This window comes from Drosophila simulans, chromosome 3R (genome assembly GCF_016746395.2).
Source record: "Drosophila simulans strain w501 chromosome 3R, Prin_Dsim_3.1, whole genome shotgun sequence".
Classification (NCBI taxonomy): domain Eukaryota; kingdom Metazoa; phylum Arthropoda; class Insecta; order Diptera; family Drosophilidae; genus Drosophila; species Drosophila simulans.
This window is the reverse complement of record NC_052523.2, coordinates 12,496,808-12,513,839: the sequence shown is the minus strand read 5'-3', so window position 1 is coordinate 12,513,839 and position 17,032 is coordinate 12,496,808. Positions and strand designations below refer to the sequence as shown.

At 46.9% G+C, this 17,032-nt stretch overlaps 3 protein-coding genes across 6 annotated transcripts; 2 read left to right on the top strand and 1 right to left on the bottom strand.

The window, feature by feature from the left end:
- LOC6728191 (serine/threonine-protein kinase stk11) lies at nucleotides 1-2,802 on the top strand. Of its 3 annotated transcripts, none has more exons than XM_039295621.2 (5): nucleotides 1-142; nucleotides 226-1,431; nucleotides 1,489-1,683; nucleotides 1,745-1,902; nucleotides 1,960-2,802. In XM_039295621.2, exons 2-5 carry the CDS (start codon nucleotides 320-322, stop codon nucleotides 2,205-2,207), a joined length of 1,713 nt encoding a protein of 570 aa, XP_039151555.1. In that variant the 5' UTR covers nucleotides 1-142; nucleotides 226-319; the 3' UTR covers nucleotides 2,208-2,802. The 3 variants fall into 3 exon arrangements, with proteins under 3 accessions (XP_039151555.1, XP_016034823.1, XP_016034822.1); XM_016175257.3 differs by having other exon boundaries at nucleotides 12-154; XM_016175256.3 differs by having other exon boundaries at nucleotides 13-154; nucleotides 232-1,431.
- On the bottom strand, nucleotides 2,784-6,403 carry LOC6728190 (integrator complex subunit 5). The gene is made up of 8 exons (XM_016176774.3): nucleotides 6,202-6,403; nucleotides 5,362-6,137; nucleotides 4,962-5,306; nucleotides 4,639-4,903; nucleotides 4,157-4,578; nucleotides 3,455-4,099; nucleotides 3,249-3,391; nucleotides 2,784-3,188 (listed from the first exon to the last, which is right to left on the bottom strand). The coding sequence occupies exons 1-8, from the start codon at nucleotides 6,306-6,308 to the stop codon at nucleotides 2,913-2,915; spliced, it is 2,979 nt and encodes a 992-aa protein (XP_016034821.1). The 5' UTR covers nucleotides 6,309-6,403; the 3' UTR covers nucleotides 2,784-2,912.
- Nucleotides 6,404-6,811: 408 nt separating this feature from the next.
- On the top strand, nucleotides 6,812-16,440 carry LOC6728189 (serine/threonine-protein phosphatase 4 regulatory subunit 3). 2 transcript variants are annotated; one of them, XM_016175259.3, is made up of 10 exons: nucleotides 6,812-7,311; nucleotides 10,703-11,108; nucleotides 11,179-11,366; nucleotides 11,465-12,403; nucleotides 12,468-12,645; nucleotides 12,704-12,959; nucleotides 13,021-13,293; nucleotides 13,382-13,494; nucleotides 13,643-14,421; nucleotides 14,707-16,440. In XM_016175259.3, the coding sequence occupies exons 2-10, from the start codon at nucleotides 10,997-10,999 to the stop codon at nucleotides 14,803-14,805; spliced, it is 2,937 nt and encodes a 978-aa protein (XP_016034820.1). In that variant the 5' UTR covers nucleotides 6,812-7,311; nucleotides 10,703-10,996; the 3' UTR covers nucleotides 14,806-16,440. The 2 variants fall into 2 exon arrangements, with proteins under 2 accessions (XP_016034820.1, XP_016034819.1); XM_016175258.3 differs by having other exon boundaries at nucleotides 13,361-13,494.
- The last annotated feature ends 592 nt before the right edge of the window (nucleotides 16,441-17,032 follow it).

Genomic DNA, 17,032 nt, shown 5'->3' with positions numbered 1-17,032 from the left:
GAAACAGATCGCACGACGGTGAAACGAAAGGGGGGAACGCCTTTCCAGCGGACATCGCAGAATAGACGACGGGCGACGAGGGACCTCGAAAAATCGCACGGCAATCAATTCGAGTGTGTGCGAATTGATTACAAAAATAAAGGTATTTCGAGAGGTGAGCGATAAAAGCGCGTGTGTGTCTGGTGAGGATTGGGTGTAGCCATGAACTAACCAAACGTTTCGCAGCCACAGGCAACACAGGGGCCACAACGTCCACTCCCATCCGCCGGAGTGGGGCCGCCACCTGCGATATGTGATCATTGGGGCTCCGCGGAGGTTTATGCAATGTTCTAGCTCTCGGCCAGTCGGAGGAGAAGCAGCCGGCGGAGCAGAAGAAGAAGGAGCAGGAGGGGCAGGGGCAACGGGCCAGATGACTGTGACCACCATGGAGGCACAGGTCAAGGCAGCACACCATCATCATCTACACCATCCCACGGGCGGAGGAGCCCAGCACAAGGTGGAGGAGGAGGAACCGGATCCGGTTGAGGACGAGATGACCGTACTGCTGGCCAATAAGAACTTTCACTATGACGTCGCCTCCGATCTGGACGACGACGCATTTGTGGAGCTCAAAGAGGACACCGCCCAAGCGGATGACGCAGGCGCGGGCGTTGGCTTTTACAATCCGGATGAACTGCTGCTCGATGACCAGCCACATCCGCAAGTCACGTGGCTGGACGACGACGAGATCGAGACGCTCGATCGCGTGACGCTGGACATGGGTAACATGTTCTTCAATCGCGTCGACAGCCAGGACATCATCTATCAGCAGAAAAAGAAGAGCATTAAGATGGTGGGCAAGTACATAATGGGCGATGTGCTCGGCGAGGGATCGTACGGCAAGGTGAAGGAGGCCATGAACTCGGAGAACCTGTGCCGGCTGGCCGTCAAGATTCTGACCAAGCGGAAGCTGCGCCGGATTCCCAACGGCGAACAGAACGTGACGCGCGAGATCGCCTTGCTGAAGCAGCTGAAGCACCGACATGTCGTGGAGCTGGTCGATGTTTTGTACAACGAGGAGAAGCAGAAGATGTACTTGGTCATGGAGTACTGTGTCGGCGGTCTGCAGGAGATGATTGACTATCAGCCAGACAAGCGGATGCCGCTGTTCCAGGCGCACGGTTACTTCAAACAGCTAGTCGACGGCCTGGAGTACCTGCACAGTTGCCGGGTCATCCACAAGGACATCAAGCCAGGCAACCTGCTGCTCTCCCTGGATCAAACGCTGAAGATATCCGACTTCGGTGTGGCGGAGCAACTGGATCTGTTCGCACCTGACGACACATGCACGACGGGCCAAGGTTCTCCGGCCTTCCAGCCACCGGAGATCGCCAACGGACACGAGACCTTTGCCGGCTTCAAGGTGGACATCTGGTCCAGCGGAGTGACTCTGTAAGCCATGTCTAATACGATGTATTGGATCTATATACTAATCCACCTGACTTGCAGCTACAATTTGGCCACTGGACAGTATCCCTTCGAGGGCGACAATATCTACCGACTGCTGGAGAACATAGGGCGAGGTCAGTGGGAGGCGCCCGCGTGGCTATACGAAATGGACGCGGACTTCGCCAACCTGATACTCGGCATGCTTCAGGCTGATCCCAGTAAACGCCTCTCTCTGCAGGAAATACGCCACGACACGTATGTTGGAATCTTCCTTGATTGCACTTCATGATTATTGATGCTTCTTATCTGCTTTCAGTTGGTTCCGATCCGCACCGGTGAAGACCGGCCCACCGATACCCATTCCCCCCCTGAAGGGCGACAAATACCGCAACTCCACGGTGATACCTTACTTGGAAGCTTACCACTACGGCACCCAGGAGGAGGATGTCTACTTTACAGAGCACGACGTGAACCGTACGTACAAACATCAACCTAGTGTCGAGTGAACTACTTTCATGGTTACCTTTACAGAGGAGCTCGCCCGCCAAGCGGCAGCTGCTGCCTCCGAAATTCGGGCCAAACAGTCGGCGGCGGCCCTCGCCGCCTGCCACGCCTACGAGCCGCCCTCCACAAGTGCCGCAGCCGCCGGCAATTCGCTGGGCAACGGTAGCAGGGAGGAGGCGCCCGTCAAGAAGAAGGGATCGGCGCTGAAGAGGCGCGCCAAGAAGCTGACGTCCTGCATCTCCGTGCGCAAGCTGAGCCACTGCCGAACTTCGTAGGCGCCTTAGATGCCTCCACTAAACATAGATGCTAAGATTTATCGAAAGGAATAACTTTGTTAACAAATTGTGAGGAACTTTATGGTTTTGTTATCCCGTTTTTTTTTCTGTTGTCCTACATTCGCCAAGTATTTGTAACCATAGAATCATGTAGGAAATTCAGGCGCAACCTGGTAGCGCCCGAGCAGCAGGAGCAGCAGCAGCAGCAGTCCGCATCAGCGGAGTTGGCTGGGGAATTGGGGAGCTATGGGGGCGACACGAAAGCTATATATCCATGTGACAATACTGTGTATTATATGAAACAAATGAATGCGTAAATTAGTCGTTAATATATATATGATGTACTGAAGGCAGCCGAGGATTGCCGGAGGAGACGGTGCCCATTGGTTCGTCGCACACATAAAGAAACATGTTCAGATGAAATTGTTTGTTGGCTTCGTTATATTCTAAACTACGCGACGACGAATGATGCGATTTTCAGGCGCCGTCGTTACAATAACTGCTGGACAGTATTTGCAAGGCCTAGGTTGAGATTTTAATTTTTACAAACCAATGAAACGAAAATAAAAGAACCCATTGAATATCAAAATACAAACACTGCATTTAGTTCGCACATTGCACACTCAACACTCGCAGACGCTCCATTAATCCATGCACACACGCTCATGCTCACACCACAACATTAGGCTAGCTAACTACGTTTGCTTAATCTATTTCAACGATCTGCAGCCGGGCCGTCGGATCTGGCTCCGAGTCGCCCTCCATCAGCTCGCCCATGATGAACATCTGATGGTAGTGTGCGCCCAGGGTGGACAGCTTGCGCTGCATTAGATGGCGCAACGGATCCACGTATTGCGGCGGCACCTTGGCCAGCTTCGTGTTGCGCCAGTGCAGTCCGTTGTTGTCCACGTGAAACAGCGCCGGCGAGGGCACGTGATCTTTAAGGTAGTTCCAGATGCACTCGCGCAGCAGCAGGGCGATCTGGAAATGTCATGCATTGGTTGGTGCTACTACACAGTTGGAGGAAATAAGAGATCTTACCTCTGCCGACTCAAAGTGCTCGATGATGAGATGCAGATTGGTGAGTGGAGGCGGAATCAGTTGGCTCATAGCCAGCAGTTGCAGCATCTTCTTGGTGCACAGCATCAGCTCATCGTTCGCAGCAGTGGGCTGGAATCGATTGACTGCAAACGGGCAACGTGATTAAGTGGATCTATCGAAATAAACGAGGAAAGTAACAAGCTCACCATTCTTGCCCCGCCAGTGATGCAAGCAGGTGGCGCACAGTGCGCGCAGTAGCACGGAGGAGTAGCAAAGCGCCGGCCTATGACCGGCGATCAGTCCCAAAACCGCCCACAGCACTGGGGAGTTGATGAACGCCCTCCTGATTAGCATGTCCCGCTCCATTGTGACCCTGGTGAACTCCTCGTCCGGAAAGGGCAGGCCGTTGTACATGACATCCGTGGAGACCAGCTCGACCAGCAGCAGCGAGACCAGCGAGTAGCCCTCCACGTTGTTGGGCTTCTCCAGATCGGCGCAGCAGGCATTCAATGCCTTAAGATACAGCGCCTGCTTCTCCGCATCGCAGTTCCGCTCGCTGGGGGGCAGCACTGGTCGCAGACCTCTGCCTATAATACCGGAATGCAGCACGGAGCGATTCGAGTTGGCGCCAGAGCTGGTGTGCAGATTCTGCAGGATGAGGTGTTCGTGCTCGGGTATCTCAAGCTCGTCGCGCTGATACACCTCCAGCTGACCAAGCAAGTGACCGTGATAAAAGAGCGCGCGCTCCACCAGCTCGCGCAGGCAGACGGTTCTCGCGATTTTCCGGGCGGAACACTGCCTCTGCAGCAGCGTGTAGGAGCGATGCGAAGCCGCCGCGCGACGGATCACAGCTAAAAGGAAATATAGTTCATATAAAGAGGCCGAGCTTAGGAGCAACTATTACTTACTCTTCTCGGTTAAGCCCACAAAGAAGTACTTTACGCTTAGCGTGGCCAGCTTGAGGACTAATGGAGTGCGCAGGACAGTGGTTCGGCTGCCGGCTTCAATGTTGTTCAACAGATCCACAATGAGATGGGCCAAGCGCATGCGGGTAGCGTCCTCATCGTCCACATTATCATCTCCCGACTCCAGTTTCGTGCGCTTTCCGTAATCCTTGCCATTGCACAGTTCATTGTTGTTATTGTTATTTTTACTTTGCTGCGCCTTGAATTTATCCGCAATCCGCTCGGCGGCATCCCTGTCCATCCTCAGGACCAGTTTGTTGACGGTGCATTCGAAGATTTGAAGGATTTTGGGAAGACATTCGTTGAGGGCTTGGTTCAAATGCTGCGCCTTAATGTACGGAGCCACATTCTTGCTCTTGTGCATCCTGGCAGAGATTAACAAGTTCAAATACTTAGCATAAATATCTAACAATTCTAATAATTACCTGGCAAGTATGTTTAGGTTGGAGAAAGTATTGAAGGCTTCTGTGGGTGTGCCCGGCGGAACTGGCAATCGATTGTTAACTTGAACATCCAACGTGATGTCTTCCAAAACCATCTTGAAACCTGGCGTGAATCCCGGGAAGTTTACCATGCCGCTTTGTCCGCCAAGCAAGCGAATTAGTGCGCCAATGCCATTGGGATTCTGAGCATACGACTTCTTTAGTAGTTGCGATATAGTTTGGTAGTAAATATTCGGATGCTGGGATGCTAGAAAATATAGTTGGTAAAGTCTGCCATTTCAATATCTGAAGAACATTCTACTCACAGACCACCAGCAGTAATCTAACCGCTGTTTGCTGCTCGAAGAGATTGGTGCTGAGGCAGCTCTTCCACAGCATGTACTTTGTTTCCTCGTAGGCCAGATCGGCCAGCAGCGGGAAGTTGCGCTGGTTGAGCACCCACTGTTCCAGCTCCTGCATCGAGTTGTCCAGGAAATCCTGGCACCAAACATACTTCTCGGCCATTTTGGCTGCAGTGAGTAACAACGTCGCTCCACGCTCGTTCAGGCGGAGCACGGCATTATTCAGCGTGGGCTGCATGCCGGCAAACATCTTGTTGCTCAGCCACAACGGCGACTTCTGCACTATCACCTCGCACATGTCCTCGGTATCTGCATGACATTGTGTTATAGAAATAATATATCTCATTATTCAACTAGTACTTACAGATTTCGACTAGCACATTGACCAAGCTCTGCAGGATCGTGTCCGAGTAGTTGGTGGTGATCAGCAGAAAAGGAACGACGGCCACGTCCAGCGGCTTCTTCGGTGCGAATCCCTCCCTAAGCATCTCACGGAAGGCGGCCCTCAGGTGCTGTTCGTGGCACGAGGTCATATAATCGAGGATGCCCGCCTCCGAGTCCAGATGGCAGCGATAGTCATCGACGAATCGCTTGATGCCGCACTGTAGAATCTGCATGATGATCTTGTAAGGGAAGCAGCCGCCCAATCTGGCCACAATCCAGTCGAAGGTCATGGGAAACCGGTGAAAGGCATTGAGCATGATCTCCACGCAGGCCTCCTCCTCCGGTTGGGTTAACTTCCGGAAACAACTATTTATAAGGGTCATCAGTCCGTGCATGGCGCTGCACTCCAGCCAATAGTTGCAGCTGGCCGTGATGGTCATCCGCCGCTGGGTGTACTTATCGGACAGCTTGGCCACCAGTTCCAGACTCCAGTTGGCGATAAGCGGCGACCAGGCGGGCGGTCCCTTCCACACCAGACTCTGCAGCGCCGTCTTCACCAGATTGAAGGCCTCGTATTCCGGAGCACGTTGCTGCTGCTGGCGATTCCCGGCCTGCTTCACCTGGGACACCGGCATACCGGTCTTTGGGTCCGCCATCTCCGGCGACACATACAGCTGCACACTGATCTCGGCCAGCAGGGCGAAGTACTCGAACACAATGTCTCGCGTGGCGGGCAGCTCCTCCAAGAATCCCAGCCTGCAAAGATCCATGGATTTGTTTACTACGGTCATCTTTATTAACCACCGCGGTTGCTACTCACGCGAGCTTGATGAGATTGGGGCTGGTCAGCAGCTGCGGACAACTGTGCCCATTGCTCACCGTCTCTATGAAGTGCTTAAGCTGATCCAACAGGTTCTGGCGCAGCATTTTGTCGTCCTAGGCATCGGGAACGCAGCACCGAAGTTGGCCAAGTGAGCAAATGCATCGCAGCAGAGGGTCGCCGAGTCTTCCACTCGGAATACCAAAACGACTGGGGACAACTGCGTGCATTTGGAATCAGCCGCCACCTGGCCACACTAAAGCGGCAGAAAATTCGAAATTCTTTAAACTCTAAAAATCATAAAATTTACATATAAATATCGTGTACGTGTAGTACATTCATACTAAGCTAGCGCCTGAGATTATTTTAGGATGACACTTTACTTTTAAGTTAAATTAACCTGGAAAAGATTTCAAGTCGGAATTATGTGCTTACTGCAATACTAACTTTTGAATCGAGTATGTAATTACTGTGTATCAAACTGATTGCTCTTATTGATAATAATTAAACATACATATAGCTGTATTTTCTAATTTGATAATATTTAACGTGTTTTTATTTTAAAATATTAGCGTAACAGTACGGAGTGCGTAAAACGGTAACACCAAAGCCAGTTCGTGCATTATTGCACACTCTTTTGCGGCGAATCAAGAGCGAAAGACAACATGGCGTCGCCGCGGCGAATCTGTCCAACAGTTTGTGGTGCTGTTTGCCTTTTCCTGCTCTGATTTGTACATATATTCATTCAAGGTGCTCCAGTTTTGTCAAGTATGTGTTAATAGAGTACCATAACAATGGTGGCGTCACAGGGGTGCTAGAGCTTGATATCGATAACAGCTCACATTCTCGTCAAATGCAACTATCGCTGTACTCTCTGGCCGAGTATCGATACGCAGATATTATCGTCGTGGTCAGACCAACGCTCTAGCGTCGGTCCGCGGAAAATAGCGAAAATCACAATTATCCGGGAAGATATATTGGTCGAAAACTAACTCGTGATCCCCCAATAAATATGCGCAAGAGAAAATTGTATATAAACTGATCGAATGCAGCCAGCGTGCGAAGCACTAAAAGCGAAAAACGCCAGAAACAGAAACAAGGAATTGCAGCGTGAGTGTATAACTTTTTGGTTTTTGCCCCCGCGCTCTTTCTCTCTCTCCCTTTGCTGCTCTCTCTCTCTCCCGCTCTCTTTTGCCCTCTTGCGGCTTCTGTGTTGTCTGCGTGCGAGTGTGTGTGTGTTTGAATTTTACTGTGAATGTGACCGACGGTGTGTTCTCACGTACTCCGTGGATGATTTGCGGCCTTGCCAGGGAATCGGACTATATATCCCGGCAATAGCCCATATTGGATCCCGATTTTGAATACTACTTGGCTGATTTGCCTCTTTCGGTGTCTCCCCTTTTATCGCACTTTATGCAACAACGCATACCGTCGTGTTGAATTTGCTCGCTCTCCGCTGTGTGTGGTTTGTAGGTGTGCGTGTGTTCGAGGTGAGTTTGCCGTCGTCTGTTTTTCTTTTCCCTGCGTTTTGTGTGCGTTTCAATGAAATGCAAAATCGCCAGCGAATATCGAGGAAATGCGCTGCTCCTAAATATTATGTATACATAAATAAAGTATCAAATCAAAACAAAATCGGCTTGCAACAACAACAAAAACATTGCAGAGTGTGAGTGGCGCGTGTAGCGAGCTAAATTGCGTGCATGTGTGTGACTGTGTGTGGTGGGGAGACGGCATTTTTCTTTACCACACGCCTCTTCTTTCCCACAATACACTGCAATTTTTGCGATTCTGTTTTGCGCCTGCCATTCGCAATAATTTTATTGAATGAACCGCAAAAGAGACGGCCCAAAAAGCGATGTACTTGCCAGACGCTGTGTCTGTGTGCGTCCGAGTGTCTGTAGCGCGTTGTGTGTGTATCGCGTATGAAAATACATCAACTGTTGGGCATCAACAAAAAAAAACAGAATCAAAAATTAACAATAAAAAAAAAAACGAAATTAGCTGACTTTGTAATCGCGAACGGAGATGTTTACTTGTTAAATTTTCGAGTTCTCCGCCCGTCTCTTTCCCTTACTTCCACCCGCCCTCCTTTCTTCACCGCCAATACCACCCCAAAAAATTGCATACATGCACACACGCCTTCGGTTGTGCGAGAGGTTTAGTGTGTGAGCGCGCGCGTATTCTGCACACATTGTCATGCATGCAAAAACAAGATACAACGCGTTCGCAATCGTTAGATTCCGTCTCCCCCAATTCATGGCGTTTCATTGCTGGGGACGAAAGTAAGAAGATAACGAAAGGGATATGCGAACCACTTCCTTATGAAGTCCTGCATCCTTAGCTTTTGCCTTCCCACCTCTTCGTCTGCTCCTTCTTCACACGGACACTTGCAGCTTTCGCGCCCATGCGTGTGTATGTGTGCGAAGAACAGGAAGAGAGCAGCGAGACTCCAATTATCCATTTACAGTTGCGGTTGAAATGATGGAGCATAGTTGTATTATTTGTATTCACACCAGATGAATTGCCGGTGATATTTAAAGGTGCTAGTAAAATGACAACCTTGTAGGTCTTTGAAATATTTCTAAATTTCTTGCTTTTCCTTCCTAAATGTTATTCATAGTTTTAATACTATACCCAAATACTTAAAGTTCCCTAATCAGATGTAAACTTGTTGATAGGCCAATTTCCTATCTTAGTTTGTATGTTTTGTCTGTTATAACCTCAACTTAATTCTACTACGAATTTAATTACTACATGCTAAGACTCTAATCTACAATCCTAACGAAAATGCTTTGAATAAAATAGGTCTAGTGATTCATAATGCGATTTGCACACGTGTTATTAACTAGGTAGTAGTAGCGAAATAGAGTCAAAAAGGCCACCGACTTGTTCGCAACTGTATCTCTTACTAACTTCCCTATAAAAACTAATTGTTGCTGTAGCGAAAAAATATTGCCAAGTTGTCATATTTGCCGGACTTTATTGATGACTCGACTCCAGAGCTCTATATTTCGCACACAGATTTGCTCTCGGCACTTTGGCAACCTTCTGCGGCCGCTGGTTATTAATAAAAATTTATAATCAACGAAATCTGTGGCGCTGTGCGGCACTTGGACACACTTATGTACATATGAGCATTCTCGTGTTTTTCGCAGCTGATTGCGTAAACCAAACCGCTCGCTACGTTTGTTTTGAATTGCTACTTTTGTTTTGGTACCAATTCTGATTCAGATTCAGATTGAGGCTTCAATTCTGCTGCGGGCGTTATCAGTGCTTTATTGGAAGTGCAATGGAAGTGGGAACTTAATCGCTGTGCAAATCGCTTCGAAACAGCGCAGCACGCATTTTCCCCGACGTCTTGCAACCTTGGCCGGGTGGCAAGGCGGGCGGCGGGCGGTGGGCGTTGGTGAGCGGTTGGGTGATCTAGAGTGACGTAAATGTTTGCGGTGGACAGTCAACATTGAGGTGGCGCTCTTCAACGATGACGTAGCTTTTGCCACTTCTGTTTACTCGCACATTATTTCACACACTTCTCCATTGATTTTCGCCGTGCAGATAACGAAATAGTGGACTGATTGTTAACTGTGCATAAATGAATATATGGATTTAATATTAGTTTACTTACACTTTTTTTTCTGTGTAAGAGAATGGATAGATTACTCCCCCTCCCTCGTCTTGAGTCACCCGCTCTCTGGCCCTCGCCGCTGTTTGTTTTCTTCGCGCGCGTGTTTGCTCTCGCTGTGGGGCGAAAGCGCAGCGATAATAGTGGCTCAGATATAGTGTATACTATATGCATAGTATACCCACTCGCACAGATACGGATACATTTACACAGATACACGCGCGCACTGCGGAAGGCCTAGATCTAATGGAAAACGCTAAATGTTTGTAAACATACCGGGCACAAGCACATTTCTTTTCTTTTCTGTTCTTCATTTTTTTTTGCATTTCGCATTTTTGCTGGCACGGTCTTCTCTCGGCTTCTCTCTCATCGCACATCTTTCTCCCGAAAATACACTCACACACACGCCCATCGAACGTAGCTTTCACATTTTCATTCATCGCAATCTTCGCCATGAAGTGTTGCAAAGGCCCCAAGATAAGATATAAGATGCACTTGGATACCTTAACCTCACCCTTTTGCGGCATTAGCACACGAATAATCCAATTTTTGTATGACGTTGGGCTAACAATTTCATAAGACTTTGAAAGAAATTTCTGAGCTTTGTTAATACAACAAAAAAAGTAAAAAATACAAATTATTTTGGAGATCCAAAGCTTGTAAATTAAAGACAATTATGGTGTTGAAAATATTAAAGTAAATGATGCATGCGTACGGTTTAAATACAATTTATTTTTTAGATAACAAGCAACATCCGCGTTTACTGTCATTAAAAATGGGATTATAAACCCATAAAAAAAGAATTTCGAAGAAGTGTTTTTAAATATGTTATGCTATTTGAACATTTTTTTTAAATTGTTTAATTTTCCTAACTTGCAGTGCAGTCTCGTCGTGCGCCCATCCCAATCCCATCAGACCCCACCCGGCGTTGGAGTGCAAGAATAACATGGATATAGAAGTCAAGCATAGAGATTAGCCGAATCCTTTGAATTTTAAATTCAAGATCCTAATTTAAATTAGCTAAGTAGCATAGCCTAGCCAATAGTCCCTAGCCAGAGGAACGGTTCCAAGCCGCAAGCACTCGCATTCATAGTCCCGATCGAAATTCAAACGAATCCCAAGGGCACCAACAGCGAGTAGAACCGCAGAAGCACAGCAAGGAGCAACATCATCATGACGACCGACACCCGCCGACGCGTCAAGCTGTACGCGCTGAATGCGGAACGGCAATGGGATGATCGTGGCACTGGCCACGTGTCATCCACCTATGTGGAAAGACTAAAAGGTGGGTTGACAAAGTTAATGAAGCCTTGCGATGTGGTCTAAGTTTCCTTTTCCTCACTAACAACTTTCAGGCATCTCGCTTTTGGTTCGTGCCGAATCCGATGGATCTCTGCTTTTGGAGAGCAAGATACAACCGGACACCGCATACCAGAAGCAACAGGACACGCTGATCGTGTGGTCCGAGGGCGATAACTTTGATCTGGCCCTGAGTTTCCAGGAAAAGGCGGGCTGCGACGAAATATGGGAAAAGATATGTCAGGTAAGCGTCGTTGAATAAGCAGATGCAGTTATAATGTGCTTATCTATAGATCAATAAACTATGGTTTTCACATCAATTGCCAACTAAAATTTTTGCAGGTGCAAGGCAAGGATCCATCTGTAGAAATAACTCAAGACATCGTCGAAGAGTCTGAGGATGAGCGGTTTGAGGACATGTCGGATACTGCGCCACCCATTGAGCTACCACCCTGCGAGCTTTCCCGGCTGGAGGACATCTCGGAAACGATACAAAGCTGTCTCTCCACGCCGCTGAGAAAGGAAAAGTTGTCGATGGCCCTCGAGTCGGAGAGCTATATCAAGAAGCTGCTGAACTTGTTCCACGTGTGTGAGGACCTGGACAATACCGAGGGCCTGCATCACCTCTTCGAGATCTTCAAGAACATCTTCTTGCTAAATAAGAACGCGCTCTTTGAGATTATGTTTGCGGATGATACCATCTTTGATGTGGTCGGGTGCCTGGAATACGATCCGAGTGTGTCTCAGCCCAAAAAGCATCGACAGTATCTGAAGCAGTTAGCCAAGTTCCGCGAGGCAGTGCCGATTAAAAACCTGGACCTGCTGGCTAAGATTCACCAGACGTTCCGGGTGCAGTACATCCAGGACATTATCCTGCCCACACCATCGGTCTTTGTCGAAGACAACATGCTGAACACCCTGTCCAGCTTCATATTCTTTAACAAGGTGGAGATTGTCACGATGATCCAGGACGACGAACGGTATCTCCTGGATGTGTTTGCCGTTCTCACCGATCCCACCACCGGAGACGCGAAACGCCGCGACACAGTCCTCTTCCTGAAGGAGTTCTGCAACTATGCCCAGAACCTGCAGCCGCAGGGCAAGGACTCGTTCTACAAAACTCTCACCTGCCTAGGCATTCTGCAGGCGCTGGAACTCACTCTCGTGATGAACGACAAGAAGACCAAATCGGCCTCCATCGACATCCTCACGGCCATCGTAGAGTTCTCGCCGCTGGTAGTGCGCAATTACACGCTCAACCAGGCCAATCGGCCAGAAGTGGTAAGTTAACATTAGATAGTCTAGATATATCTATGAAATACATTATTCTTTTTTGTCCCACTAGGAGCGTATGCTACTGAACATTGCCATCGAACAAATGCTGAACGACTCGGAGCCTGAGCTTGGAATTGCAGTGCAGCTAATGGGTATCGTCAAGATTCTGTTGGAGCCGGAGAACATGCTCACCGAGAAGGGTGATTTTCTCAACTTCTTTTACAAATACAGTGTGCAAACGTTAGTGGGTAAGTGCGAGTACTCTACCAGCACATTTCTAGAGACTAACTGCTTTATGGGTTATAGCTCCGGTGATACTTAACACGATAGGCGACCGTCCGCAAAACGAGGACTATCAGACGGCCCAGCTGCTGGGAATCGTCCTGGACATTCTCTCGTTCTGCGTGGAACACCACAGTTATCACATCAAAAACTTTTTGTTGCAAAAGGATCTCCTCAAGCGAATACTGGTGCTAATGAAGAGCACACATACGTTCCTTGTCCTCGGCGCTCTGCGATTACTGCGCAAGATAATTGCACTTAAAGATGAGTTTTACAATAGGTAAGCGTCCCAAAAACTCGTATAGTTAAACAATATGACATTGGTGAATCCTTATTTACAGACACATTGTCAAGTGCAATCTGTTTGCGCCGGTGGTAGATGCCTTCATTCGCAACAACGGCCGTTACAACCTTCTGGAGTCAGCCATTCTGGAGCTGTTTGAGTTTATAAAACTCGAGGATATCCGCACTCTGTGCGTTTACTTCGTGGAGAACTTCAGCAAGATATTTGATGAAATCGAATACGTTCAGACATTTAAGTACTTGAAGAATCGCTACGATCAGTACCAGGATCGGCTTAAGGACCGCGACAAGATGGAAAACCGAACTGACGGGTAAGTTTTGCTACAGCGCCTTGTGCTACAACACAATGTGAAAATATTTGGCTGTATTATCTTAAAGTGGCCTGCCCATCATCCGTAGCGGTGGCCGGTTTCGTCGGGATCAACGGCAAATGGAGGAGGAAGAGGAAATGTGGTTCAACGAGGAGGACGATTTCACTGAGGAAATCGACACATACAACAATGTCATGAAATGTAAGTAATAAATAATTATCGTTTTAGCATTACCAAACCATATATATTGGTAGCGAATATCTAAGCAAAAAAGCTTATATTAAAAAAAGTTACAATATGTTTATGTACTATTGATGCATTGTAAATATATTCCAATCTCAACTTGCAGCCGTCAGCGAAAAGAATGGCCCGCAAACGCAAAACCAGCAGAAATCCTCTCCGCCACACAGCACGTCGCCGCACAGTGGATTGTTGGGAAGCCTGAGCACCACCGCGTCATCCACTGCCACATCCGCCACGTCAGGTGCACCGGTGGCCAGCGGCAGCAGTAGCCCCGAGGCCATCTCCGCCGACGAGCAGACGCAGGCGGCGGTGCATTTGGCTGCCGCTGCAAATATTGCGCTTCAGCACCACCAGCAACAACAACAGCAGCAGCAGCAGCAGCAGAACCCATTCCAGCAACAGACACAGCCCGAGATCGCGGAGCTACAACAGCAGCTGAGCAGCGTGGAAGGGCCTCAAAGCCAGGAGTTGGAGCTGTCACAATCGGCCGCCGCCAGTGCATCGCCCACTTCGTCATCCTCGTCTCTGGAAGCCTCGACGTCCTCTTCATCGGCGTCATCGTCTTCATCCTCGTCGTCATCGTCCTCGCCGCCCGGCTCATCGGCCGCAGCATCGCTATGCGATTCGGCGACAGTAGCCGCCGTGGCAGCATCACAGTTTCTCTCAACGATCGCCACAGCCATGGCGGCCTCTGTGACGGCGGCGGCGGCAACAAACAGCTCGCCGAGCATTTCGCCCGCTCCGGCTGTGTCCAGTCCGGATATCGAGAACGCCGACGCCCAGTTGCCGCCCAGCGATGACGCCAGCAGCCCGGTCAGTGGGGAGCAAGATGCTAACAGCACGGAAGGTGCCAGCAGCGAGGCGGACAAGACGACGGCCAAAAAGGTAAGTTGTGGAATCCATAAAATGGGAATGTCATGGTGTTTTATGTAGTACTATTATGGATTTAGTCGTCAAGATGCGTGCTTTATTTTGCCCATAATGAATCAATGTTTGAATTGTAACTAAAGGAGCATTGGAAAATATTTAAATAAAAAGCTAAAATTCCTAAATACCTTCTATTCTGTGACGATTAAGGTGCACGAGTATTATAAGAAGTTTAAGTAGCGCTACGTATGAATAACGAATGTGTACATGCATTAATTATATGATTTTCGTTACCATAAACAGGGTCTAGTGGACTACGAGAGTGATTCTGGCGAAGAAGACTACGAGGAGGACGAGTACTCCGAGGGGCCACAAGCACAAAAGCGCGCGCGTCTGGCATAGTTGGCCGATGACGAGCACAGCGGCATCAATTATAAATTAGTACACACATAACAGAATACAAGAAACCACGGCAAACAACAAACAACAAGCAACAAACAACACACAACATACAGACCCCCACACAACAACACACCAACACCAACGAATGTTAGGATTGCATTGGCGGCAACGACATACAGCACAGTAGGCAAGCAAGCAGATAGCCGTACGATGTAAGATCGAACAAGAAAGCATAAATTTAAATTTTAGCATAAAATTTATTTTAAAGGAGAAGCAAAAAACACCTAAAGTAAACGAGAAATTATAAATCTTACTTTACTAAATTAAATAACTACATATAGATATATATATATATATATATTCAAATATATATGCATATGAAAAAACAGATAACTATAACTGATCAGCATCCACAGGCAGAGATGTAGTTGAGTGCGTGTTGTTCGAGAGTTGGCAAAGCAAAGCATTAACGAAACAAACCAAAATAAAGTGTATTTAGTAGTTAAACAACCCCCCTTCCCTCTGAACTGAGATGAACAGCAGCAGCGGCAGCAATGGAGGTGTGGTCAGGTGGTGAAGGACATTTGTATACAGCCCGCCAGCACATCCATTTGGATTGTCTATCGTATGAGATCGTATGAGTTAACAGATCCTGTGAAGTTGGCTGCTGGCCCAGAATGTTTGTGCAATACTTTCGTGTCGATATTTAAATAACAATTGCAAAAGAGTGTATTTAGTTCTAAAGCTTAGATCCTTCTTACCATTGAGATGGATTTTCTGCCAATTGTAAATCACTATCACGATACAGCGCTGTTTTCAACTGACAATTTGATTAAATAATTCTTATCGCGAAAGCATTTTATGAAAGTTTCTATTGCAAGCAGTGCTGTAAAGAGATGTTTTTAATTTTAATATTTAAACTATTCCCACAGCAGTGAAATGTTTTTTCCATTAGGATTGCTCGTGTTTTTGTGTGATTGCGATTGTTTTCTGAATATCAACCAGATTGCCAGGGCCAACTTTACGAAGTTTGTTAGTCAGCAGCAGCCCCTTGAGTTAAAGGCAGATAACACTTGAACCCAATGAACCTTGTATATAATTTAGTCAGTCTCAATACGCGATTAGTTGATAACTGCCCTTGCACCACTGACGCCGACATTAAACGCATATATTTGCACTTGGAAATATCGAAATTTTTGCACATTCTCGTGCTGTTCGAAATCCAGAGTCTTGAGATGTGTTGTCTGTGTAATTGACTGTGTAATTACAAACAATTGTTGCGCTATCCTTGCATTATTGAAACACACAACAAACACACAACACACATCAATAAATTATTAATGATAATGATAACAAATAGGACGTAAAGTTAAACTAATGTGGGGCAAACAGACATCAGCAAGCAGAGATAACAATAAAATAAAGTCTTAAGTAAAATAGTCTTCTTGAGTTCTCGAGTAAGTTTTTTTCATATTTAACTATAATATTAATTTGTATTTAACGAATGTAGTAGGACTCACTTGGAACCAATCCAATCCAAACCAAAATCCACACTCATGCGCTCGCTCACACACTGAAACCAATTGACATCCCACAGCTGACAGAAAGTAATAAAGTTATTTGTTAATAATCGTATTTGCCATGTGCGTTGCGTACTGTACTACATTTATTTATTTTAGTGTTTAAAGAACTTGTCACTGCAAACGGTTTCCCCCGAGCAACCGATCGTTCCCACTCCCGAAGTCCACGATCAATACCTATGATAGTACACCAATAAAATAGATGGGGATACGTGTATCCAAACATTTGTCCTTCCAAGTTGATGTTTTTGTTTGTTTGATTGAGCAGCATTAACACGAATGAGGATAACAACAAGAAACAGAAACGAACACAAAACAAAATGATAATGAAAACGATAACGAAAACTAAGCGTAAACGTAAAGCGACAAAACTATAGTTTATACATAGTATTTATATGAATCCGTGTATTGTATATGATATGCTGTCTAATCCCTAATCCTAACACATACCCATTACGTCTATAATTTGAATATTTTATTTAGTTGTTTAAACATCCGTGCGTAAAATGCGATATATATAACTCTATATTATTATTATGAGTAAATTAAATAATAGTTTTTAATAGTTTTTAAACAGAAACAAATGGCAAAGCTCTCAAGTTGTTATTTTATTCAATATAGCAAACACCTGACTGTCAGGTGTTTGG

Excerpts from the sequence above, each read along its gene's own strand:
- LOC6728191 (XM_039295621.2), top strand. The coding sequence starts at position 320 with ATGCAATGTTCTAGCTCTCGGCCAGTCGGAGGAGAAGCAGCCGGCGGA. Across the intron at positions 1,684-1,744 it reads CAGGAAATACGCCACGACAC|TTGGTTCCGATCCGCACCGG; the intron begins GTATGTTGGAAT and ends ATCTGCTTTCAG. Across the intron at positions 1,903-1,959 it reads TACAGAGCACGACGTGAACC|AGGAGCTCGCCCGCCAAGCG; the intron begins GTACGTACAAAC and ends TTACCTTTACAG.
- LOC6728190 (XM_016176774.3), bottom strand. The coding sequence starts at position 6,308 with ATGCTGCGCCAGAACCTGTTGGATCAGCTTAAGCACTTCATAGAGACG. Across the intron at positions 5,307-5,361 it reads CAATGTGCTAGTCGAAATCT|ATACCGAGGACATGTGCGAG; the intron begins GTAAGTACTAGT and ends AATGTCATGCAG. Across the intron at positions 3,189-3,248 it reads AGCACTTTGAGTCGGCAGAG|ATCGCCCTGCTGCTGCGCGA; the intron begins GTAAGATCTCTT and ends TGACATTTCCAG.
- LOC6728189 (XM_016175258.3), top strand. The coding sequence starts at position 10,997 with ATGACGACCGACACCCGCCGACGCGTCAAGCTGTACGCGCTGAATGCG. Across the intron at positions 11,109-11,178 it reads CTATGTGGAAAGACTAAAAG|GCATCTCGCTTTTGGTTCGT; the intron begins GTGGGTTGACAA and ends AACAACTTTCAG. Across the intron at positions 12,646-12,703 it reads CAGTGTGCAAACGTTAGTGG|CTCCGGTGATACTTAACACG; the intron begins GTAAGTGCGAGT and ends TATGGGTTATAG.